Raw genomic sequence first — 23,582 nt, 5'->3', positions numbered from 1 at the left:
TGGAGAGGGTGTGGAGAAAAGGAAAAACCCCCATACTATTGGTGGGAATGTAAATTGGTGCAGCTAGCATGGAAAACAGCAGGGTGGTTCCTTAAAAAGGTAAAACAGTTGCCACATAATCCAGCAAATACCATGTATCTCTTTCGTGTGGAATCTAAAATACAACACAAATGAACTTATCTACAAAACAGAAACTGACTCAGACACAGAAAACAAAGGTTGCCAAAGGGAAAGGGGGGTGGGAGAGGAATAAACCAAGAGCTTGGGATCAGCAGATACAAACTACCATAAATAAAATACATAAACAACAAGGTCCTATTGGCATCTTCTCGACCCAGCAATGGAACCCAGGTATCCTGCATTGCCAGCATATTCAGAGCCACCAGGGAAGCCCCCATTGTGTAGCACAGGGAACTATATATTTGATATCCTTAATAAACCATAAGGGAAAAGAATATGAAAAATAATACATAGATTTATTTATGCATAAGTCACTTTGTTGTACACCAGATAGACAACATTGTATTAATAAGTCAACTACTTCAATTGAAAAAAAACAAACAGGACTTCCTGGTGATCTAGTGGTTAAGACTCCACACGTCCTCTGTAGGAAGCACGGGTTTGATCCCTGCGGGAGTTCTTCATGTAGCCTGGGTGTGGCCAAAAATAACTGAGTTTGGAGGGCAGGAGTGAGTAGAGGCAGATGATAGAACTTAATAACAATTCTTTTAAAACTATTTTTTAAGTTGCAAAAGTTAACACCATGTTAAAAGAAATGCAACCAGGGAAGGAAAGGAGAGCAGAAAGTGCAAGGCCAGCCTGGGGGCCACGAGGAGGCGCAGGTGGGCGTGGCTCACACACCTTCAACCTCACCTCCATGAACGGACCTGCATGCCAGTTCTAACCCTTCCTGGATGCCACTGTTCACCCTTGTGTAAAACATCGAACTCTATCGACCAATAGGAGAAAGCGTAGATTTCACACCTCTCTGTCTTTTATAAAACAGCCCCTTGTCATTCAGGTTGTCAAAAGGCACTGGCCATCGCTAATAAGCTTAAGGGATCAACCATGAAAAACGGGTCTCAGGTGACTGGACAACGGTAATTAAACCTGATCCTTTCTCAGCTTTTACAAGGTGATGCCCCCACGTTCACCTGCTGTGAGACATGTGACTAGTGTTCACAGGATAAAGGCTACAAGAATGGGTGCATGTTCAGAACACAACCCGGAGACTGTAAAGGGGTGGGAAGCGGGCGGGAGGGAGCATCGCTACGCAGTGCTTAGGAGGAAATCAGATGGATGTCAGGGACGTTTCTTCTAGTTGGCTCAAGAAAACTAACAGACATCAGGACTGGAATTTTTGTTTCCATAATGTCACACACAAAGCACTCTCCAAGTATTCAAAGAGGCATTCAAGTTCCGCACGAGGCTGCGCGCCTGTCTGCTCAGAACTACGGCTGTAGACACTTCTCAGGTCTCCCCACAACCCTTCCCACCTCTTCACAGGTCCTGCCCCTCAAGCCCACCTAGGTGGGCTCTGCTTCCCCCAGGACATTAGAGCTCAAGGGCCTACATAGGATGGCAAACTTTAGACATCCCTCTACTCCATCCTCTGGGGCAGGGGGGTGGGGTTGGCACCCAGTCCTCCTGACAAGCACAGGGACAAGGGTGATGCCCAGTTACATGTGCAACAGCCTATCCGGGCCTGGGTCCTCACCTGGAAACACCCCTCACCCCAGCCAGCACCACACAGAGTTCTTTAGAGGAGACAGTCTCTGTTTCCTTTCTGATGTTCATCCGTGTGCCCTTGCCATAGGTCTAGTCACCAGCAGACTGGTAAACCCCAGCTGGGCACCTGCGGCTCTGTCCACCCCCTTCCTCCCACTGAAGTGACGTTATAAGGATAACCCTGAATTTGACCTAAAGAGCTTTCAACTCTTTTTACTAGGTACTGCTTCTGGCAACAATCCTCACCATCGAATAAGACTGTACAGAACACACAGGAGAGGCTGGGACAGCAGGTTTCAAAAACTCACTTTATTCCAATGTGAAATGAAGACGTGATGGTTTAAAAACAAGAAAAAGTTCTTGATCAGCCGTGGGGATGCCTCGCTTGCTAGCTCCCACCCACTCCCTTTGAAACAAGGTGTTCGGACAGACCATACCCATAAGCAGCTCCCCGCCAAGCCACCAGGCAGAGGCCCCAACACGGGGACAGCTCCCTTCAGTTCAGAAGGACGGCCGTCTCTCCCCACCCACCGAGAAGCAGCAGAGGCCAGCAGCAGAGGGGGAGCTGGGACCTGTGGGGGCCACAGCCTTCTGCAGGCCCCTCCCTGCCACCCCCAGGGCTCCTCTCTGTCGAAGGTGCCAGTGTGGCCGAGGTCAGGTAGGGAGCTAGGCTCCACCACCAAGTAATCACTCCTGTATTTGTATCTCTTCCCCCAGGATCCATGATTCAGCCCTAGTTCCCCTAGCCCCCCACCCCACCCCCCCCTGTGCGTTAGGCAGCTGAGGTTCAACAAGGAGGATACATTCAGACTAGACCCCAAGGTTAGCCCCAGCTGGGGTGCAGGGAGCGGGAGGCAGCATCTCCTGCTGGGCCCGAGGGCCGACAAGCGGGGCTGGGCACACGGGTGTCTGGGGAACTGCCCCTGGCCACCCCTTTCCCCACCCCCAGCACAGCCAGGCCAGGCTCCAACCATGATCAGTAAAGCTGCTGCGGCCCTCACCCTGCCACGAAGCGAAAGTGCTCCCCAGTCCTCCAGCCCTGCCGCAGAGCTCAGGCCGCCCGCTCAATCCCAGGACACAGGAAAGTGCCACTCTTTTTGGCTTCAGAACTGGACTTTCAGCCACGTCGGACCCAGGGGCAGTGGCAGCAGAAGCAGCAGCCGTAATGTCACACATACAAATGACCTGAGAAATCCCATCCGCGCGTCACTCACTGGGGACCGGCTCGGGGCTATGTACAAGTCAGGAAGGACGGATCAGGGCACTCGCAGGCACGGACGTACTCGCACACACCTGCTCGAGGATGGGGACCCACAGAGGCACCTGTCCCCCAGCCGGGAACTGGGGGATGCCCACACACTCCATTCGCATGTCTTCCATGAGGCCTCTGCAGCGTGTATTCATTGAACCAGTGCAAGAACATCTCGGGGTTCAGGCAGGCCCGGGTCCCAGGAGGATGCTGGGGGTGGGGATGGGGTTGGAAACGTGGAGGAAGAGGGACTTGATTCCTCTCCTGATGTGCAGGGCGTGCCACCTTCTCCTGGAGTCTGGATCACCGGGGGCAGCTGACCGACTGTCCGTCTGTCTCTCCCCTTCTACCCCTGCAAGCTCGGGGAGGAAGGGTCCTTGGCAGCCGGGGGCTGGGTGGCCGCATCCTCTGAGGCCCCCACGGGCTCCGGCTCAGTGGCCATGGGCTCCTCAGCCTTATCCCTGTTCCTGCTGGCCTCCTGGAGCTGCTGCCGCCGTGCCACCTCAGCTTTCAGATTCTCCAAGTCTTTTTGGCTGAGTAGAAGGATGGGGCGGAGAGTGGGCATCAGGGTGGGCCTGGGCCCTCCGTCACCTTCCTGGCTTTGCTTCAACTTGGGACAAGATCAGGCTCTGCACTTTCTGCAGTGCAAGTAAGAACTCCACATACCTGCCAGCCTCCAGTGAAGGCCTGGTTCCCATCCAGCCTTCACACCCAGCCTAAACCCTGTGCACTCTGGCCGCTCCTATCGCCAATCGCACCCAGAACGCAGGTGCAATGTGGAGCAGGTCCGCTGTAAATGCCCTAAGGCTGACCAGACCAAACCCGGGCCCCACACAGGCGAGAGGGACACGGGATAAGGGGCTTTCGAGGGCAGGGTTGTTGTTGCTCGTCTAAGAGCTCAGAGAGACCCCCAGGGCCCAGCGCTAAGGCACGTCCCTACACTGACAGAGCAGGAGCTCAGAGAAAGAATGAAGCTGCTCTTTACATGCCTGCTAGGTAGCTTCAGTTGTGGCCAACTCTGCAAACCTATGGACTGTAGCCACCCAGGTTCCTCTGTCCATGGGATTCTCCAGGTAAGAATACTGGAGTGGGTTTCCATGCCCTTCTCCAGGAGATCTTCCCAACCCAGGGATTGAACCAGCATTTCTTTAAAGTCTCCTGCATTGGCAGGTGGGTTCTTTACCATTAGCTCTTTACATACTGACATGAAATGATCGCCAAGATCGATTAAACGCAGGAGAAAAATACGTGCCTGGTTTGGTACAATTTTGTGCCTTAAGGGGGAAAAAAGATGACAGATCTGTGTTTGTGCCATAATGCAAAGTATTTCTGGAAGGAGTCACTAAGGGCTGTACTTCTCAGTCCGAGCCACCTCAATCCCGTAGTTAATAAACCAAGAAAGTAAAGGCCAACGTCCAAGTGGGGCCTCACCTGAGAGGAATGAAGAGGATGCCATTGATGACGTTCAGCTGCTCCAAGACGCTGGCCATGCTGGGAGCTGTGAACTGAGGGGCGCGGGGAGCATGAGCGGCCGAGGCCGGGGAGGGGGGGATGCCCACCCAGCTCCGCTCGGAGACCCACCTTGAGGGGCGGGATGTTGGCGCTGGAGCCGTTGCGGTAGATCTCGTTCATGGTGCGCTGCAGGGCCACGGCTTGCTGGGTCAGGCACTTGAGGTACTCGGAGCTCTCCTTGGTCTTCTCGTGGTCCTCGCCGAGCTGCAGGGGGCAGGCGGGGAGAGATGAGGGCCGCCCTCAGCCCCGCCCTTGACCCCGCCCTGCGCCCTGCCCTGGCCCACCTGCGTCTTGTAGATGGTGTAGCCTTCCTTCTCGTGCTGCAGGGCGGAGCGGAACTCGGCTTTGCTCTCATAGACCCGGGCGACCAGGTGGTGGCTGTAGGGAGGCAGGGCGCGGGGTGGGGGGCGAGGGAGGGCGTGAACGGGCCGGTGGGCACTAATGGGGGTGTGTGCGGGCTACTCTAGATCCCACTCCGGGATCTCTCCAGGGGTAAGACGCCAAATCCAGGACTCAGAGAAGACATGGAAGGTGAGAGAAATTTCCTCAGGAGTCAGATGGAGGGCAGAGTGCTGGATCCCGCGCCCGCCCTCGATTCAAGTGCTTCCTGGGACCCTGTGGCCCGGGGTCTCCCTGCCCCCTGACCCAGCACAGCCTCACCTGAGGGCCACCTTGAGGGACTTGGGCCCGTGGTACTTGGTGCTGACGGCCAGCGCATTCTCCAGGAAGCGCAGCGATAGGTCATACTCCATCACTCCGTGCAGCACCAGCCCGATGTTGTTCTGGGGGCAGTCGGGAGGGCCCTGGTCAGCTCCCACTCCCCTGGGATGGAGGCTAGTCCCACTGCCCCTCCCCAGCACTCACGTCCAGCAGCGCCATCTCAGGGTGGTCCTCCCCGAACACGAGCAATGTGAGGTAGCGGGCGCGGTACAGCAGGCTCAGGGCGGTGGACAGCTGGCTACTGGCAAAGCAGTACAGCGCCAGGTGCATCTGCAGGGGCAGGGCAGGGCAGGTCAGGTCGGCCGCCGGCTCCGCCCCCGCGCCAGCCCCGCCCCGGCGGCTACTCACGTATTCCTGGATGGTGTTGGGGTGCTCGATGCCCATCACTCGCTCGCTCATTAGCACGGCCTTCTGCTGGTTACTGAGGGCCTGGGAGAGGTGGGGGCTGTCATCCCCAGGTGGCACCGCCCCACACCCCGTCTGTCTGTCTGTCTCGCCCATGAGCCTCCAGGCAGCTCAGGCCTCTTCATCTCTGGCTGCAATTTCTATTTTTACTTTGCACCAAGGAGGAAAGAAGTGGTCAAAATCCAGCTGCTGTGACCAGGGAAGTCTACACCCCACCCCGAGGCTACTTCACATTTTAAAAGACTGTCTTAGTCTATGCAAACATATGCACAAATCTAAAGTTGTACTAAAAATAAAATATTCATACTACGACAAGGAGGCATATACAGGTGAAAAAAAAAGGAGTCCTATGGCTGGAGCCAAGTGGAGCACCTGCAGTGTGCCCGCATCGGAGGCAGCCTCAAACCCGGGGGCTAACGCGGCAGGTGAACACCACTAGGCCCCAGGACAGTACAGCCAACAGCACAGTCCCTGAGCAGCTTCCAGAGCGCTTACAAGGTACTGACTGAGAACGTGCCCCTCGCTTGTCCCTGTGAAGGGAAGGAAGGCCCTGGCATCACTCCCACTGTGTCCACGGGCACCGCAGCTCTCCCCAGGACACAGCTGTTGGGGCAGAGGGAAACGGGGGGCGGGGGAGGGATGTATAGGCAGAGCAAGCACATCCCAGGGTTTCCACCTGCTCCTCCTGGGGAGGCCTGGAGGTAAGCAATCTCTCTGGGATGACAGGGCTCCAGTTCTGCCTGCCTGGACCCCCCCATCCTGCTGGGCCAGTGGGGTGAGAACACAACCCAGGGCCCCACTGACCACCCCCAGAAGGTGCACAAGCCCACCTCGGCGTAGTCGCCCATGATGTAGTGGAGGCGGGCAAGCAGGCGCAGGCAGGCACAGATCTCCACGTGCATGGCCCCGTACACGTTGTTAAACAGGTTCAGGGCCTCGTTGATGAGCTCACAGCCCTCCTTTAGGAAGCCTGCAGGGCACCGGTGGGCAGAAGGTCAGGGCTGGCCTGGGTTTGGGCTGGGGGTCCCTCTCCACCGCCCCCACCCCCCCGCCGGCCGCACCTGGCACGCACCCTGCTGTACTTTGGCCTGCCCGCTCTGAAAGAAGTGGAAGGCGTCCGAGGCCTTGGGGTTGACGTGCTTGACCACGGGGAAGATGTTGAGCACGTCCTCCTCCGTGAAGGCAGGTTTGTGGCGGCTGTCAAAGCTGTACTCCTTCAGCAGGATCTGGGGGCCCCGCCCGACACCCACAGGGAGCCTCAGCCCAGGCTCACGTGGCCAGCACCACCCCACCAGCTTCACCCGAGGCCCCGGGGACCCTTCAGGACGCTCCGAACCCGGCCCACCTGGATGCCGGTTTTCAAGGAGATCTCCCGCAGCAGCGTGATCTTCTGCAGCCCATAGGTCTCCACGGCCTGGTCCACCGTCTCACTGGGGAGGAGCGGAGGGTGGGCCCGAGCAGCCCAGCACCCATCCGCCCCCCTCCACCCAAGCCCCTAGGCATGGGGGCCCCCACTCCCACTTCCCCAAGCAAGTGGTCTCCCACAGCCGCTCACGCACCACTCGAGGCTGAAGTCAAAGTAGTTCTTGGCCTCCTGGCAGATGTTCTTCCAAAGTTCCTGGGGGGTCATGACGGCCCAGGCTGTGTTATCTGCTGCCCCTGGGGGCCGGTTTCGCCTCCTCCTGTTCCTCTTCTTGGAGATGAGCTCGTCAGCGGGCAGGTGGGCCACGGGGTTGGGGTAGGAGCTCAGGAAGCAGTTCAGGAAGTGGCTGATGGCAGCCGAGAGCCCGGAGAGCTCGACCCCCTGCAAGGGAGGTGCGACCGGTCACCACTCGGGCTCCCCCAACACCTCCCTGAGCCAGGCTGAAGGGAGCGGCAGTACCTGTAGGTACGTCTTGAAGATGTGCTTGGCAGAGCGGGTGATGAGCTCTCCAATGCCAATTTTCTGCATGGGTTCAGAGAAAAAGGGGGGTGTCTGGGTTGGGCTCCAGGCCTCCAGCCCAGCCCCTCACCCCCCCTCCATCTCTCAGCCACCCCGGGCACCACTCACGTAGATGTGGTCCAGCTGGTCACGGGCCGGGCTCCGCATCACCAGGTCCAGCACCTTGCCCAGGTAGCGCATGTTGATGCCACGCTGGCGCATCACCTCGGCCAGTGTAGCCCCGTCCATGGGCAGCACCGCATGGTCTGTGAAGTCCTTCACCTGCGGGCTGCAGAAGGTCAGGCCCCCCCCAGCCCAGGCCCTCTGCCTCCTCCTGCCCCAGGTCTTGCCAATGGGGGCTCCCACTATTCTGGGGCCCTGAGGAAGGAAGGGACTAAGACCCCTTGCTCCCAGTCAGGAAGAGGAAAGGAGAGAAAGGATGTGAGCAGTAAGGATGTGAGCTCTCATCCCCGGCCTTCTGCACAGCCCACCGTCACCCTGGGACTGCTGGGCCCACTGGCAGGGAAACAGCAATGGAGGGCAGCAAGGCTCCCCTGTGATGGCACAGGAAGGAGCAGAGCCACGGCTTCACTCTGAGACTGAGCCTTGCCTCGCGGGCCCTGGAGCAGCGGGCATGGCAGGCTCACCTCAAAGATTGGGGAACAAGCACAACACCGGAGCTCAGGGCCGCCTCAGCAGGGAGCAGGCCCTCTGTACACACACGGGGACTCCATACAAAGCTTCTTGGACGGTGGGGGTGGGTAAAGATGCCCCCACGCCCTCTGTCTGCCATCCCCTCATACAGGGGCTTTGGAGGACCATAACCCCGCTGCCAGCCCCCAAGGGAGGGCACCCAGGGCACAACTGATGCCTGCCTTGGCCCCTTTGTGTCAGTGGCACTATTCTGGGAACGAGAACTCCCCATCTGCCTCGCAGGTCAGGAGGCTTAGGTCACTCCTGCAAAGGCTCCACGAGTTCCCAGAGGCGAATGAGGCCACAGAGCCTGTAACCCCTGCTGCCCCTCCTTCGTGCCACCCCCTGCCCCATCCCGCCCTCACCAAGCCAGGTATCTGGCAGGAGAGCAGGAAGGCAGCGGCATCTTTCAGCAGCTGCTTCTGGTCCCGAACCTCCTCCTGGCAGGACTCGGGGAAGCGCACTCCTGCGGGCAGGAGGGAGAGCAAGGAGGTGTGAGCTGGCAAAAGAGGCAGGCACCAGACAGACACACAGACAGACAGACAGCAGCACTTAGGTAGGCAAGCAGGCCCCCAGCACTGGGGCCCCCGAGGACCACTCACCTGGCGAGAAGATGTCAGGGTTGAAGCGGACGTCGAAGGCTGTGCTGCTGATGGAACCCACTGCCTTGCACGCGTTACGGATCACCTCCCGACCCCGAGGGTCTGCTGTGAATACACGGCCTGTCAGGAGCTGCCCCACCTCCCCACGGGTTGGGTGCCAGCCCGAGCCTCCCCTGGCGGGGGCTCCCCCAGCAGCCCCACCTGTCCCGTCGTCCGAGGCAACGGTCTCTGCCAGCTCCTTCACCGTGGCCAGGCCGCTAGCACTGCTGCCCTCCTCCTCGCCTCCCGCCTCGGGCGCTGGGGGAGCGTCAGGCTTGGACTCCAAGGACAGGCCGTCGCCGTTCTCCAGGGACGTGGGGCTCTCCATCTTGCTGGCCTTCTGCTGCATCAGCTGTAGGGCAGCCAGCTTCATGAAGAGCAGGTACCTGGGGCACAGTGGGTGGGGTGGAGCAGGGGATGGGAGAGGAGCGTCTAGGAGGTCACCGGTCCGGCAGCTTCCTGCTGGCCGTGGGGGGACCTGAGCCAGGCCCCAGCTCCTGCCCTGCTGGGCTTAAGGATGTTGGGGCCCAGGATGTCCTGTCCTGTCCAGGGAGCAATGTCCATGCGTGTGTACATGTGCCAGCCCAGCCATTCTACCAGGTGGTGGCAGGTCACAGCAAAAATGGGGATCTTCCTAGACAGGAAGACAGCTGGGTGTCAGGGCTCCTGAGAGCACCAGGGACCCCTCTGGCGTTTTGAGAGGGAGAATTATTCCTGGCACGGGACATTTGATGGGCTGACTCCTAAGCACTGACCGCCAGCAGCAGGGACCCCACCTGTATCCCCCCACCCAAGGGCCATGGCACTGGGAGGTTCAAAAATGCCTAAGCAGATGTCCACACGCTTCTTGAGGAAACAGCATCACTTCAGTAGAAAGCCACCGGTCTCGCTTTTTCTCATCTACATGAAGCTCTTGGGCGTCTGCCTGTGTGGGGGAGCTGGATGCCACAGTGATGGGCCCAGAGCTCGTTCCTCTTCACTTCCCAAAGCATCCCCCGTCTGGGGTCAGACGCCAGCACCGCCCTCCCTGCCCGAGGCTGCAGCCGCAGGCCTGAGCCCCACCTGTGCTCCACGAAGGCGTCCACCAGCTCCTGGCGCAGACAGCACAGCTTGTGGCGGTGTGCGCGGGGGAAGCCAGCACGGGTGCACTCCTCGGGCAGCGTCTCGCCGGGCACGGGCAGGAAGTTGAGGTCAGGGGGGAAGGTGCGCAGCAGGTCCAGGATGTAGTGGCGCCCATCATTGCCGATGATGCCCTTGCACTCCACGGAGGAGCAGAGCTCCACCTCCTCGTCCCGGTCATTGAGCACCCGGTGCCTCAGGATCTTGAGGGGCCGGCTCGTGCGCTCCAGCAGCTCCAGGTACCGCGGGTGCGACACCACCGTCTTGCCGAAGTCAATGGAGCCGTAGATGACGCTCTGCTCCTGGTCCCGCTCCAGGATGCCGGGGATGATGGACTGGGCCGTGACACGGTAGCCTCGGTAATCCACCACCACCGTGCCCAACGTGTACAGCCCCTCCACGTCCACCGCATTGTACGTGCGCACGCCGTTCAGGTCGTTGGTGGGTGCCACATAGGCTGCCACGTCCCCGCCGAAGTCCTTGTAGTGGTCGCGAACGTCGAAGCCCAGGCTGAAGAAGATGTTGTTCCAGATGAACATCTGCATCTTGGTCTCCTCGCTGGGGTTGATGGCCATCACGTTGCCGTCGATGACCGCCATGGCGCCCCGCGTGGCTGCTGCAGTGAAGTCACTGTGCACCTGGGGGCCGGAGGTCAGAGGGTGAGGGAGCTACATCTCACCTGGCCAAGCTCACCTGCGGCTGGCGGAGGTGAGCAGGACGAAGGTTTCACACACTTGGAAAAGCACGAGAAACCCCAGTTCAGAAAAAATGTAACACTTATGGGCTTCCCTGGTGGCTCAGCTGGTAAAGAATCCACCTGCAATGCAGGAGACCTGGGTTCGATCCCTCGGTTGGGAAGATCCCCTGGAGAAGGAAACAGCTACCCACTCCAGTATCCTGGCCTGGAGAATTTCATGGGCTGTATAGTCCATGGGGTCACAAAGAGCTGGGCATGACTGAGCGACTTTCACTTTTATCAAATACTCAGATAGACAGCAGAACTCAGTGATTACAGGGGGCAGGAGGACTTGGGTGGGTCTGGGATCCACCAACTATATGCCAGGTGATCTCTGCTGGATCACCTCTCAGATCTGTCTTCATGTCTATAGATGACATAAAAGTATCGACCTTCAGGGGCCTTCCCTGAAGAGTCCACGCTTCCACTGCAGGGGGCATGGGTTCCATTCCTGCTCGGAGAACTCAGATCCCATATGCCTAGCAGTGCAGCCAAAAAAAACGCCATCGCCCTTTATAAGGTGCCCGGGAGATTACAAGCCTACACGGCACCTGGTCCAGCTCCTGGCAAAGTGAGCACCCAGGACATTTATATTTCTTTACCATTATCATCTCTAGTAAAATTATGGGAGATTTTAAAGCTTTTTTTCCACTGAAAGCACTGCTTTTTCCTCATCTCTGTCAGCAAAAGCACTGAGGACATCACAGGAGGACACGTGTGCCCAGGTCCCCATATGGCTGCGTTGGGAGGGAAATGGGCGTGGGCATCACTCAGCCCATCCTGGAGGTGGCTCCCTGCCCCCAACCCCCACCCCCAGACTCTAAATCTCAGAAAGGCCAGAAAAAGGGGCTGGGGTTGTCTGCTGGGAGGCAGAAAGTGGCAGAATGGCCTGGAAGGTCCCCAAAGGCCCTTATCCACAGAAGCCCTTGTCCAGCTTCCCTCTTATCCACAGAAAACCAGTAGGGAAGTGGCTGGCAGGCCTGAGGCTGCTGGTCAGGCCTAAGGGGCCACGGGCACCTTGAATATGGCTCTTTCTCGAAGCAGTCGCTCAGGCAGGTTCTTCCGAGGCAGCTCCCGTGTAGTCTGCAGCTCCTCATTCCAGTCCCGGGTCTACACAGAGACCAGGAGGGATAGGCCAGCTCAGCCTGAGCCCCCACCACCTGCTCGGGGCAGTCCCACCCCCCTGCCACCCTGTGCAGCCCTACAGGCACCGAGAACGCAGCCTGGGCCCCGCAGGGGAAGGGAGAGAGGAGCCGGGGATGGCCACAGGCACCTGTCCAGGAATGTGCTCCTCGTAGCCCAGCCGGGAGGTATAGGCATCCTCCGCCCGCACGCAGTCCATGGCGTGCTCCGCCTGGGGGGCTGTCCAGCTGTACACCTGGAATGGGGTGGCGATCCTCTCGAAGGGGTGGCGCTGGACCCTGCATCGAGCAGAGGGGAGATGGGATGGCCCAATGAGCTCAGAGCTCTGCCCTGGGCCCCTTCTTCAAGGCCCCACTGTCTCCCCACTAAGGCTCTGTCCCTGGAGAGTCCAGCAAGGGCCCACAGCCACCTGTCCCAGGTCTGCTGCCTCGGGCGGGAGGCTCTGGGTGCTGCGTGTCCAGCTTCTTAGGGCAGAAGTGCTAGATTCCAGGCCGTCCAGGTCACCCACCCCGGGAGATGAGGGGCCAACAGGCTGAGGCGCTACCTTTTCTTCTGCAGGGCGGCAAAGTTTTTTTTGAAGGTTGGGCTGATCTGGTTGAGCAGCTCCACCAGGGAATGGCTGAGGAAGCGGGGGCTGGCAGGCTTGGGGTTGAAGTGGTACGCTGTGGACCTGCAGAGAGAGGGTGATCACTGTGCCGGGTGCCCCCCAGGCGGCTGCGCGAGGGCTCCCCACAGGCTTGTACAGGGACTCACTGGTTCAGGTAAAATCCGCGGGTGGAGGCCGTGATGCTGACTTGCCGGTCCTCAGCTGTGATCACGAACAGGTACATGAGGTCCCCGTGCATCCTGCGGTTCCCGGGTGGCGGGTTCCAGCCGCTCATGGTGAGCACCTTCAGGCACTGCAGGGGCTGTGGCAAGGGCTGAGCGTGAGCATGCCATGCTTCCTGGTGGGTGGTCCCCTGCCCCCATCCCCAGAGACCAGCTCCCACCTTCCAGTCCCGGTTCTGGGGCTGCAGAGGACACAACGGCCGCTCCCGGCTCCCAGGAAGAATATACTCGGGCGGTGTGCAGTCGATGGGGTCCATCTCCAAGCCCTTCTTCCGCTTCCCGCTGTCTGAGGGACCCGAGGCTGGTGGTCAGCACACGACGCCCCAGGGGGTCCAACGCACTCCCCAGCTCAAGTGGCCCTGGCCTGGGTGCCTCCGGCCCCGCTTCCCTCCAGTGGGAAGGCTGAGGGAAGGCCCAGCCCCCTTCACCAGCCCCAGTTCAACTTGCTCCCAGCCCCTCTGCCCAACCGCCAGCCCCAGCGCCTCCCGCACCTCCCAGGTCGCCATCGGTAAAGACGCTCAGGAAGGACAAGGAGTTGCAGTCAACCCCATTGAAGGCATCGGAGGGGTCTAGGCTCTTGAGCAGGTCTCGAACGTGGCGCACGTGGATGCGGGCCTCTCGCACTGTGTATGGTTCTGTCGGAAGGGGGAGGGGCAGGACGTTACCAGGGCAACAGCCTCCCCAGGAGAGAGTCAGCCTGAGCACAAGCAGGGGTAGCATTGATTTTCAATTTTAGGCTTTTACTTGCAGATTCCCTTATGAACACCTAGGCTGGAAATCTGCTTTCCACACACATATCTGCCTATCAGCAGGGATCCCTGTTTGCAAAGAACCTTCTGCCAAAGGGCACAAGAAGTACCTCAGGAAATGCACACAGGCTGTGGCAGCCCACAGAAGCCCCCTAATTCTCTGTCCACAAGTGTCACAGTGGCTAGGTTGTCCCCACATGCTCAGTCCAGTTCTCCCGGGTCAGCCCTCCCCCAGGGCAGCCAGAGGATTTACAGGACTCAACCTTGCTCCCCAACTCACGTTTCAGGAAATCCTAATGAGGGCTCTTCAGAGGCAGGTGGGAGGACCCGTAATTGGATAAGTCTGGGCACAGCCGAGTTACTTTTCCCCCACATTCGTTCTTTGGGTGACATGCCTGGAACCTCTGTGCCACTCTCCCCAGGTGACCCAAGTTTACAGGATCTTTTCTTTTTTAACAAATAGACCAGCCTCATCATGCCAGCTGATTGCTTCACAAGGGGCCTGACTTTCACGAGCCATGAAACTTCAGTTTTCTTAAGAGGCTGAACTTTTATCGCTATAAAATTTGTATAGGCTGATTTCAAGCACTTGCTTGCTACTGTTTTTTTAAAATCATGACTCTGATATTTAACCCTGAAGTTGGAGGGTGTGCCAGAGAGGACCAGAGAAGCAGACCTGTGCTGCTGTCCTGTTGCCACAAGTCCAACACCGCCCCAAGCCTCTACATGCTCATCCGTGACACAGACGTACCAAGATGCCAGCGGGAGGGGCGGGGTGGGGAGAGTGCCACCTGGCCCCGCCTCCTCGTGTCCCGCCCCCACCTTGGGGAGCTGCTCGACTTCCAGACAAACCTTCCACCACGCGTAGCACTGAGCCTTCCTGCAGCCCCTCCACACTGCGCAGCTCTGAGAAGTGGTCCAGCATGTTGCCATCCAGGTGCAACGAGAAGCAGGTGCGGTGACAGGTGTCTTCACGGTCCATGAGCACCTGGTGGATCTCCTGCACCATCTCCTGGGGGGAGACCTGCCAGGGAGAAGGCCACCGCCACCCTGGTGAAAACATACCGGTTTCCCCAGCCCCAAACACCTGGGTCCCTAAAATCAATGCTTCAAATACCGTTTCCCCCTTTGTGGCTTGTATTTTAAAGTCCAGGCCCTGCCCATAAGTACTGTGCCCACCTGCACCTGTGTGTGTGTGCGTGCGTGCATGTGTGTGCAGGGTGTGTATACATGTGCAAGACAGAGCCTGGCCTCCTAACCCACAGGCTTCAACTATTCCTGCAGACTCTGAACAGAGCAGAGGTGTAAGAACAAGGAAAAGAAAACGGCCATCTTGCCTCCTCCCTATGACTTCCCCTTTCAGGAAGGTGTGGCCTGGGGCTCAAGCCTGTGGGTCCAGAAGATGCAAGAAGCCTCATCTGGTTCCCCAATGAGTCCGTTCCCAAGACCTCTGGGGAGGCTCTGCTCTTGGAGACAACCAATACCTCTCTCCTCCCAAAATAAAAGTGTTCGTTGCTCAGTTGTGTCTGACTCTTTGCAACCCCATGGACTGCAGCCCACCAGGCTCCTCCGTCCATGGAATTCTCCAGGCAAGAATACTGGAGTGGATAGCCATTCTCTTCTCCAGGGGATCAAACCAGGGTCTCTTGGATTTCAGGCAGACTTAACCCTGAACCACCAGGGAAACCCCTCTTCTCTCAAGCAGACAGTCAAACTCCAGCCAGAGAGTTGACATAGCCGAGGCTGGGGAGCCTGGGACCCCAGTACTAGCCAGCCACTACTGTACTCCTCCTCCCTAGACAGGGCTGGCAGTCCCAGCTGGGATCTGGCCCCTAGCAATGTGGCAACAGTTTGAACCTGGACTCCCACGTCCACTACGTGAGTGACCTTGGAAGGCAGAGGACCCTGTTTCCTGCCTGCGACCCCATCCTCATCCCGCCTCACAGGCCCTGGCCCCCAGCACCCCTCCGCTATCTTACCTGGAGGGAGAAGGGCTCAATCCCAGGAGCCAGGATCTTCACTGAAAAGCCTGTGTCCTGAATGACGATGACTTCCTGTCCGGTGGTCTCCTCTCCCGGCTCGGTCTCGTCGAGCCCGTTTTCCCGGGGTGGTTCAGCAGGCCCTTCTTCCTTCTTCAGGCTCTCTGGGCAGTCCCCATTCAACAGCATGACTGAAGGCAGCTCTGCAGGGGACAAGGGGGCTGAGTCAGATGGGCCTTACTGGTGAGGTCTGCCTCCAGCCAGGGTGGGCAGCGCCCTACAGAATGGTGTCTGCCTGTCCTCCCCAGACCTGGCCCTGTGCCAGGCCCACCTACCCCAAGCACACAACTCCTTCGGCACCCCCACTCTGGCCACCTGCAGGCTCCTGCCTGCACCCTCCATACCCCAGGAACTTGTTTCCCATCTCTCCTCAGGACCCCCGTCTGGCATCCATGTGATTAGGCCCCCCAGACAACTCTCCCAGAGTCGCCAATGCAAGTGGCTTCAACAACACTCCCCACATTCACTTCCCCCTCTTCCCTGATGGACACTCTGGTCCCTTCCTTTCCAGCTCGACTTCTCCCGCAGTCCAGCTGTGGGTGTTCCGGGTCCCAGCCACTCCTCATTTCCATCTTACCCTTATCTGTGATTCTAAATGCCCTTCCACCTCACAGCTCATGTGACCCATCCAGGCTTCGATCCAGGTTTTCAACATGTGGCCATCCCCAAGGCCTTGCCAGACTCATCTTGTCAGAGTGGAATTTACCATCTTCCACAAACCAGCCCCTGCTCTTCAAATGCCCCTCACCACACCCCGACCTAATTGCAGGACGACTGCAGGCCATTTTCCCTATTTCAAGAATACCACTTGCTGTACACCTGAAATTAATATAACATTGCAGGGACTTCCCTGGTCGTGCAGTGGATAAGAATCCGCCTGCCAATGCAGGGAACACGGGTTCGGTCCCTGGTCTGGGAAGATTCCACATGCTGCGGAACAGCTAAGCCTGTGTGCCACAACACTGAGCCCATGAGCTGCTACTACTCAAACAAACAACTGAAGCCTGCGTCTAGAGCCTGCGCCTAGAGCCTGCGCTCCGATAACAAGAGAAGCGAACACAGTGAGCAGCCCGTGTTACACAGTGGAGAGCAACACAATGACCAGTAGCCCCTGCCCCTAAGATAACGTCTGCTACATATTACGCCAGATAAAGCCTGCGAGCAGCAATGAAGACCCAGTGCAATTAAAAAAAAAAAAAAAACCCTCAACACTGTAAGTCAACTGTATTTAAAACAAAAACAAAAACACCTTGTATATGTACTAGTCCTAACTAAGTGTGTATATGCACATTTACATCTTTGCCAGTAGAAAGACTAAAAGACCAGAATTCAGTGGCTTTCCTTGAATAGGATTAAGAGTGATTAAACCTTTTCCTTATAAGTCTGTACTTTCCTTACTGTAGGACACAATTGTTTAACTAGCGTTTATTTTAGGGTATGATTTAGAAAAAACAATGTATGAGTGTTTTTTGAGAAAACTAGGACCCTGAAACTATAGGGAGCAAATTCTCTGAGCAACTTTGTGAACTGTTCATATTTTATATTTGAAATTGACAAGTAATCTTCATTTTCACAGTATGACCATATCCTTAAGATGAGTAGCTTAAATGTGATCCAAAGACAACACTTGTGCTTCCACGAATGAAATTCTGGTCACTAGAGATAATCGCTTTTTGAAATAAAGTGCTTCTTAAGTTGATGTTAAATGTGACCATAGTAAAAACATAAAATGCTTCAATTAATGGTAAACCTGCATAATTAACGGTTAATATGAGTAAATGAAAACCCAAATCAAATCAAATAAACACAGCCATTTTGCCTCTTCCAAAAACAATAAAAAGGTACCACTTAGAATGTTCTAACACTCTCCACTGTTTACAGGATCCAAACGTCTTGGGCCTAACGTCCCTCTCAGCTCCCGCGTTCTCTCCATCAAGGTGCAGCTGCTCCAGACTACTCAGGAATCTCAGAACAGGCCACACACCTTGCCTCCTACCTGTGCTTTGGTGTGCTGCCCCTTATACACCACTCCATCTGGCAGGCTCCTACTCATCCGTCAAGGCCTAGGTGAAATAAACCTTCCTGGAAGCCTGACCAATGACTCCTGACAGCACTTGGGGTGGCTGTTCACACTAGCAGCTGTCTCCCTCCTTCTGTCCTGCCCACTCAACAGAAAGGCTCTGAACGAATGAATTAATTACTGTAAAAGCCTAACATCTGTGAATAGCAATGGACTCACATGTGGGGAGAGGAGGAGCAGGTGACAACACCTTCCATTTCTCCCCCAGGAACTAGGGGGAACAGAGGAGACCCCCCACCCCAACCCTGGGGCGCAGAGGAGGAACTCACAGAAGCCCTGCAGCACAACAGAGGCCTGCCTGGAAGCCCGCCGGCCCTTCCCTTCTGGGTCCACCTCGCAGCCAGACTGGCCCCGTGCTTATCTGTGAGCTCCAGATAGACCAGCTCTCCAGGTCTGCTCCGGACCCCAGCGATCCCCTCTGGACTCCACCTCCTCGTCCCTACCCTGCTGTGAGGAGCGGGGATGGGGCACACCTCCACAGAGCTGTGTGGGCTCTACCCACACAGAAAAGTCCAGATAAGCCTGGCACATAAGGGCACACGGCGAGGTGGGGGGGGGGGCGGTGTTTGACGTGGAGAAAAGCCACTCCCTCTTACCACGTCCCCTCAACTTAGTGATAAACAGAACTGCCAGGCACTCAGATACAGTCCCATCCTCCTCCCCCAAAGAACCACAGGGACCTCTCCTTTGAGTGAACCCCCAGCCCCTGGAAAGTGAGCAGCCAGACCGAAGGGAGAACCTGGCCGCCTCTGTGACAATGAAGACAGAACAGGGCGGTGGGAGGTGGGTGGTAGTTGGTCAGTTTTCAAAATGCAGCAGGAGACGTGATAGACGTGACGGCCTCCCCAACTGAGTCCTTGAGAAAGGCTGTGCTGTGACAAGTCTTTGGGACTAGGGGGCCCCCGCCCAGTACGGCACAGCCGCTTTGAGGTCTGAGACCCCAAAAGCAGGAAGGCAGAGACCTGGACCTAGACAGGTGTCCTGTGCTCCCTGAGTCCGGGTTGAGAGGACAGAGGAGGGCCAGGGCGGTCATAGCTTCCGTTCCCCCTCCCTGGCCAGGGACCCTGCCCAAGAGGCAGGTACTATACACCAGGTTCCCCCCCAGGGGGCACGCAGTGCCCTACCAGATTTCAAAGGGATGTGGCTGGTTTCCAGGGGCCTCCACTCCCCTAAGGACAGCCTGCCCTGCCCTTCCTCTTTCCTCCAAAGGACCCTAAGGGTCTCCCTACCGCCGGATCAAGGCCCAGTGACCTCCCCACAAGAGGCTAGCTCACTGCCCCCACAGCCCACCTGGTGTGGTCGGCCGTCGCCCCTTCCTGGGTTCTGGACTCACGGGACCTCCGTGGCAGCGAAGCCCCCCGCTCTGCGGCTCAGGCCCGGCACTGCCCATGTCCCTTGTTCTGGGCTGCGCCTCCACCTTGGCCCCCATGCAGCTGGTCGGCCCCGGGCTGGAGCTCTGGTTGGCTTCGGGTTTCAGTGGGGCCAGGCCTGCCATGGCAGCCCTGGGAAGGGCACACTCCCCCTGCCTTGCATCCTGCTCAAGGTCGGCCAGGACGGCTGTGGGCCAGGAAGCCCTGGTGGCTTCGGGACCCCGGGTAAAGCTGCCACCAGGGCTCAGGCCCGCCTCCCCAGATCCCCCCCAAAGGGGGTCACTGCTGATGAAGCAGTTAGTGGGGCAGGAGAACCCGGCGTCTGGGCTACCTGGGACCCTCCAGATCGAGGGCCCCGGTGACTGGCTGGCAGGGGTAGGGCCCAGCAAGGGGGTCCTCTCCTCTGCCCCAACTCCAGTGGGGGTGGGCAGGACCGCTTCCGCCAGCTGCCGGCAACAGCTGGCGCAGACCCGGGCCCAGGCCATGAGGTGGCCGCTCCCTGTCCACTGGCGGCCGCTGAGTGCCCTGCCTGCCTCCTCCTGGATCAAGTGGCCGGCGGGGGCCTCTGGCTTATGCTGCCCCCTGCAGGTGACCTGGCAGCTCTCCCCTTCCTGGGAGACACCCGTTCTGGTGGGAGGGGGGAGGGGCCCCCAGACTCCCAGAGGACAACTGCACCCAGTGCCCCGGCCTCCAGCTCCACCAAGGAGCTGGCAGGCTCCGACTTCCCTTCCCAGCAGCCCCTGCGCTGCCGGGAGAAAACCAAGTCTCTCCCCTGGGGAAAACAGAGCTGGCAGCAAGAGACCCAAGGCCGTGCGGTGGTAGAGAAGGAACATGCCCAGCCTCGCCAGGGCGCCTTCCTAGGGCCTCTGACTTGTTGCCAGGGCCCAGGCAGGGCTGCTCCGGCATCCATACTAACCAGGGTGGGGGCGGGGTTCTCTTTGGCCCCCTTCCCTCAGCTCCAGTCCTGTCCAGACAGCCCTGAAGGGCTGGCATGCAGCAGGCCCTTGGTTCCCTGCAGCCCCCACCAAGGGTTTCTGGCTCGCACACCCTGAGTGGAAGGTACAGAGGACCAGGCAGGGCCCCTCTGCTCCCACTACCCTCCCCAAACAAGCCCTAACCCTCTGGAGAGGAGGGCGGGGCGGGGCAGCCTGGCAATGACCCCCGAGGAGCTGCTTCCACCATCCCCATCCTGGTTACCACAGAGCCAAGACTCACTCTAGGCCCGATTCACGGCAGGTCCCTCCATCAGCTTGACTAGCCCATCTCACTTGAGGAAACTAAGACTCCAAAATGTTAAGAGCAAGCAGGCTGCCCAAGGTTGCAGAGGCAACAGGCAGCCAAGCCAGGTCAAGAAAAGACCAGGTCTGTCAGAGGTCCAAGCCCAGGCCTGAGTACCACCCCCTAGGCTGTAGCCCCCACCGGGTAAACAGGAACCCTTTCCTCTATCCATACCCAAGCCTCCACACCATGCCTTCTTACCCCAGGGGGAAACCCCTCAGGATCTAGGCTGTAGGGAAGGAGATGAGTGATCCTCTGCAGAAGGGGAAGGGGTTGCCCAAACAGCATGGCACACCCCCCACCCCAAGTCTTCACCGGCCAGACCAGAATGAAGAGATAAAGCACAGCCCTGCCCTGGCCTGGAAGAAAACGAATCCAATGGGCAGCAGAGAGGAGTTAGAAAAGAAATGTAAGCCATCCCAAGTGGCTCCTGTGTGCATTCTCTAGCCTGGCATGGCCTCACTCAGTAGACTGTGCCAGGGCCAGGCCCCGCCCCAGCCAAAACCTCTGCAGGTGAGGCTCCGGGTAGGAAGTAAGGCCTCATAAAGGATCATCCCATCCCAGGAACCTGGGGCTTCAAGAGAAAAGGGTCGGGGCAGGCAGCCTAAGGAGGGCCCCAAGGAAGTAGGCATCTGCTTGCCTCCTTCCCATCCCCACCCAGGTCAGAATCAGGTCTGTGGGGCCTGGGAAGGATCTAGTGTTCCCTGAGTTGCTCTGCTCAGGCCCACCCAAAAGAAGAGCTCTGGGGGGGTACCATCCAGTAGCTCCCACAAGCCCCCAAGCTCCTCTCCAGTCTGCCAGCCCCCTGTCCCTCCGCTCCCGGCATAGACTCCAAGCAATCCTCCCCTAGGAAGAAGGAACTCGACACACCACCATGAACTTGAAAAACCTGCCTGTTCTCTTAACCCCTAAAAGCAGCTTTATTCCTAAGAAGGCAACTGACCCTTGGTCCCCCCACCTCCCTCCACAAAAGGCCTTGATCACTTCCTCAAGGGGGCTAAGAGTCTTCCAGAGCTGGGTTCTGAGGTCAGAAACCTGGGTGAGGGTCTGTTGGGAAGAGTCTCCATAAAAGCCCCATCCTCCTTTGAATAAATTCAGGCTGGCTGAAATTCAAGTCCTGGCTCTATACAAGCTTCCCAGAGGGTTCGAGAGCCCATGTTCCACCTGCTAGTAGGCTTCCAGTTTCCCCTAAATGAACAGCTGGCTGGATGCGCCCCTGACCCAGGTTGCGCCAGAGTTCCCTCAGAGAAATTCTCCAACTCTCCTCTCTCCTGAGCCCTGAGTTCTCAGCATCCCAGCCCAGCCCACATGCCTCTCCCAGCCTCCTCTGGCACAGGCTAAGGTAGCCTTGGCAATCTGGCCAGGAGCTGGAAATCCAAATACTAAATGGCTGTGTGACCTTGGGCAAGTCGCTTCATCTCTTGAAGTCTCTCTGCTGGAGAGGAAATCAGCCTGCTCTTATCTAGCCTGCTCCACTGATTCAGACAGAGCCTCAGTGGGGTGAAGCCTGGCAGGTTGGAGTCATCAGCATTTGTCACTCTGCCCAAACCTTGGCCTTCTTCAGGCAATCAGCAAGGCTGCCACAGTACCTATGCCCCACCACCAGGAAACCTGGCTGTGGCCCGTTACAGGGCCAGAGAGCCCATCTAGCCCTGCTCTGATACTGACTCACTGAAGCTGGACAGGGAGATGAAGATGACAAGTGTCTTTTGAGGAGAGTTGTGGGAGTGGAAGGCAGGGTTAGTTCCGCACTCCCACGGCCACCCAGGACAGAGAGGAACATATCCCAGCTCTGAGGCTCTGAGAAAGATTTGGAGCAGACAGCCCAGGGGCTGGGAAGGGGCTTCCGGGCCTCACGGCTGGAGTCAAAGATGTGATGGAAGGAACAGAGGAAGCCCGGGACAGAGGCAGTCCCCACCGGAGAAAAACTGCAGCCACTCCCAAAGTCAATGCCACACAGTCTCCACAGGGAAGAGCTGGGAGATCAACTCCATGCTGACGACCTTTGCCTTAAAAACAGCAACTCTGGGCTGACCCACTTTTCGCAATAAGGCGGGTTAATGATCAAGTTCTGGCACAAACACTACCTCCTGCCAAGGAGTTTGGCTTTGTCCCCATACATAGGTAGACACCCTCCACTCCAAATCTGCCCACTAGGCCAACATCTAACAGGGCGGAGATCAGAGTCTGCATAACAGGGGTTAAAGCCTTGCCTCTGGGAATGAACCACAGAAACCCCCTCTCAAAATACAAACCCTCAACTTGCGGTCTTCTCATAGACTAAGCCTGAGAAGTCCCAAGCTGAGCCGAACTCGCAAGGCTGCAGCCGGGTGCACAGGGAACGCTAGGGATCCTGACGGCAAGGGGGTGCTAGACGGAGCAAGTGTCAAGTGACCCCAGTTGGGGGAGTTCCCCAAGCCCGGGCGCGTAGGGGGTGGGGCCGCCGAGTCCACCGATCTGCGCAGCCGGCGCACCCCGAAACCGCGTGTGCGCGCACGTGTCCCCACGATCTGGCACGCGTGTGTTCGCCGCCGCTGCCCTCCCCGGGATCCCACGTGTGTCAAGTCCGGGCCGCAGCCGGGGGCGACAGTGAAGGTGACCTTCAGGGCGGGGGCGCCCGGTGGAGGGCTCGGCGAGATGCGACCCGGTCAGGCGCGGAGAAAAGGCAGCGGTCCCCGCACCACCCCAACCCCCCCCCCGCGCACTCGGCCCAGTCTAGCCTCCCGCCCGGCTGCCCCCTGGCCCCGGCCCCACTCACCCGCCGCGCCTGGCCGCCCCTTGCCACCGGCCTGCGGGCTGGGCTCCCGAGCGCTGTCCGCCGGGGCTGCTGCCGGCAACTCGTCCGTTTTGATGACCATGGCGGCGGAAGCCGGCGTCCGCCTCGGCTATCCGCGCCGCCCGCCGCGCCACTAACCCAAGTGCCCTGCGCGCCGCTGCCGCTGCGGGAAGGACGGAGTCACCGGCCCACGTGGTGCGCGCTGTAGCCTTTGACCCCACCGGCGCTTCTCTGCCCCGCCCTCGCGCCCGGCCCGGCCCACGAAGGCCCGCGAGGGACAAAATATGCCACGCCTCGTTCTCTGGGTACCAACGCGGTGACTTTCTGGAACGCCTTAAAGGGAACGCGCCCTGTCTTTGGAGAGAAGTAGGCTTCGGGCTCCCTCGAGGGGCGGGGCTACGGAGAGGCGTCCTTGCGGTTCGCCGCCCGTCGAGCGGGCGCCTTGACCTTGGGTGGAGACTAGTCTAGGACTGCTATTACATATTGTCTCCTCCCCCAGTGGTTTCCTGTAGCAAGTCTGCCAAAAGACCACGCGGTCTGTAATCTGCAGTGGTAACCTGACCCTCAGCGACCCCTCACCGAGCCTCCCGTAGTC

General features: G+C 58.4%; 1 protein-coding gene across 4 annotated transcripts; it reads right to left on the bottom strand.

Moving 5' to 3' along the window:
- Positions 1 to 2,017: 2,017 nt before the first annotated feature.
- CLUH (CLUH binding protein of NUMT mRNA) lies at positions 2,018 to 23,193 on the bottom strand. Of its 4 annotated transcripts, none has more exons than XM_086359680.1 (26): positions 22,970 to 23,193; positions 15,424 to 15,626; positions 14,297 to 14,468; positions 13,187 to 13,330; positions 12,857 to 12,981; positions 12,621 to 12,775; positions 12,412 to 12,537; positions 11,998 to 12,145; positions 11,742 to 11,834; positions 9,932 to 10,626; positions 9,032 to 9,255; positions 8,831 to 8,935; positions 8,594 to 8,694; positions 7,665 to 7,817; positions 7,497 to 7,559; positions 7,174 to 7,418; positions 6,960 to 7,044; positions 6,687 to 6,840; positions 6,445 to 6,584; positions 5,558 to 5,638; positions 5,354 to 5,479; positions 5,150 to 5,271; positions 4,774 to 4,867; positions 4,559 to 4,693; positions 4,409 to 4,482; positions 2,018 to 3,510 (listed from the first exon to the last, which is right to left on the bottom strand). In XM_086359680.1, the coding sequence occupies exons 1-26, from the start codon at positions 23,067 to 23,069 to the stop codon at positions 3,324 to 3,326; spliced, it is 4,050 nt and encodes a 1,349-aa protein (XP_086215806.1). In that variant the 5' UTR covers positions 23,070 to 23,193; the 3' UTR covers positions 2,018 to 3,323. The 4 variants fall into 4 exon arrangements, with proteins under 4 accessions (XP_086215806.1, XP_086215807.1, XP_086215804.1 ...); XM_086359681.1 differs by having other exon boundaries at positions 8,831 to 8,932; positions 22,970 to 23,187; XM_086359678.1 differs by lacking the exon at positions 22,970 to 23,193 and adding an exon at positions 18,854 to 19,647.
- Positions 23,194 to 23,582: the final 389 nt, after the last annotated feature.

This window comes from Bos grunniens, chromosome 19, assembly GCF_055505025.1.
Source record: "Bos grunniens cultivar Pamir isolate PY7600 chromosome 19, Bosgru_T2T1.0, whole genome shotgun sequence".
Lineage (NCBI taxonomy): Eukaryota > Metazoa > Chordata > Mammalia > Artiodactyla > Bovidae > Bos > Bos grunniens.
Note: the sequence above shows the minus strand (reverse complement) of the source record. Positions and strands in the feature narration are given on the sequence as shown.

Coding starts and splice junctions, on each gene's coding strand:
- CLUH (XM_086359678.1), bottom strand. CDS start 19,418: ATGGCCTGGGCCCGGGTCTGCGCCAGCTGTTGCCGGCAGCTGGCGGAA. Junction 8,936..9,031: donor TGCCTCGGACGACGGGACAG/GTGGGGCTGCTG, acceptor GTGTATTCACAG/CAGACCCTCGGGGTCGGGAG. Junction 7,419..7,496: donor TCTTCAAGACGTACCTACAG/GTACTGCCGCTC, acceptor CCTCCCTTGCAG/GGGGTCGAGCTCTCCGGGCT.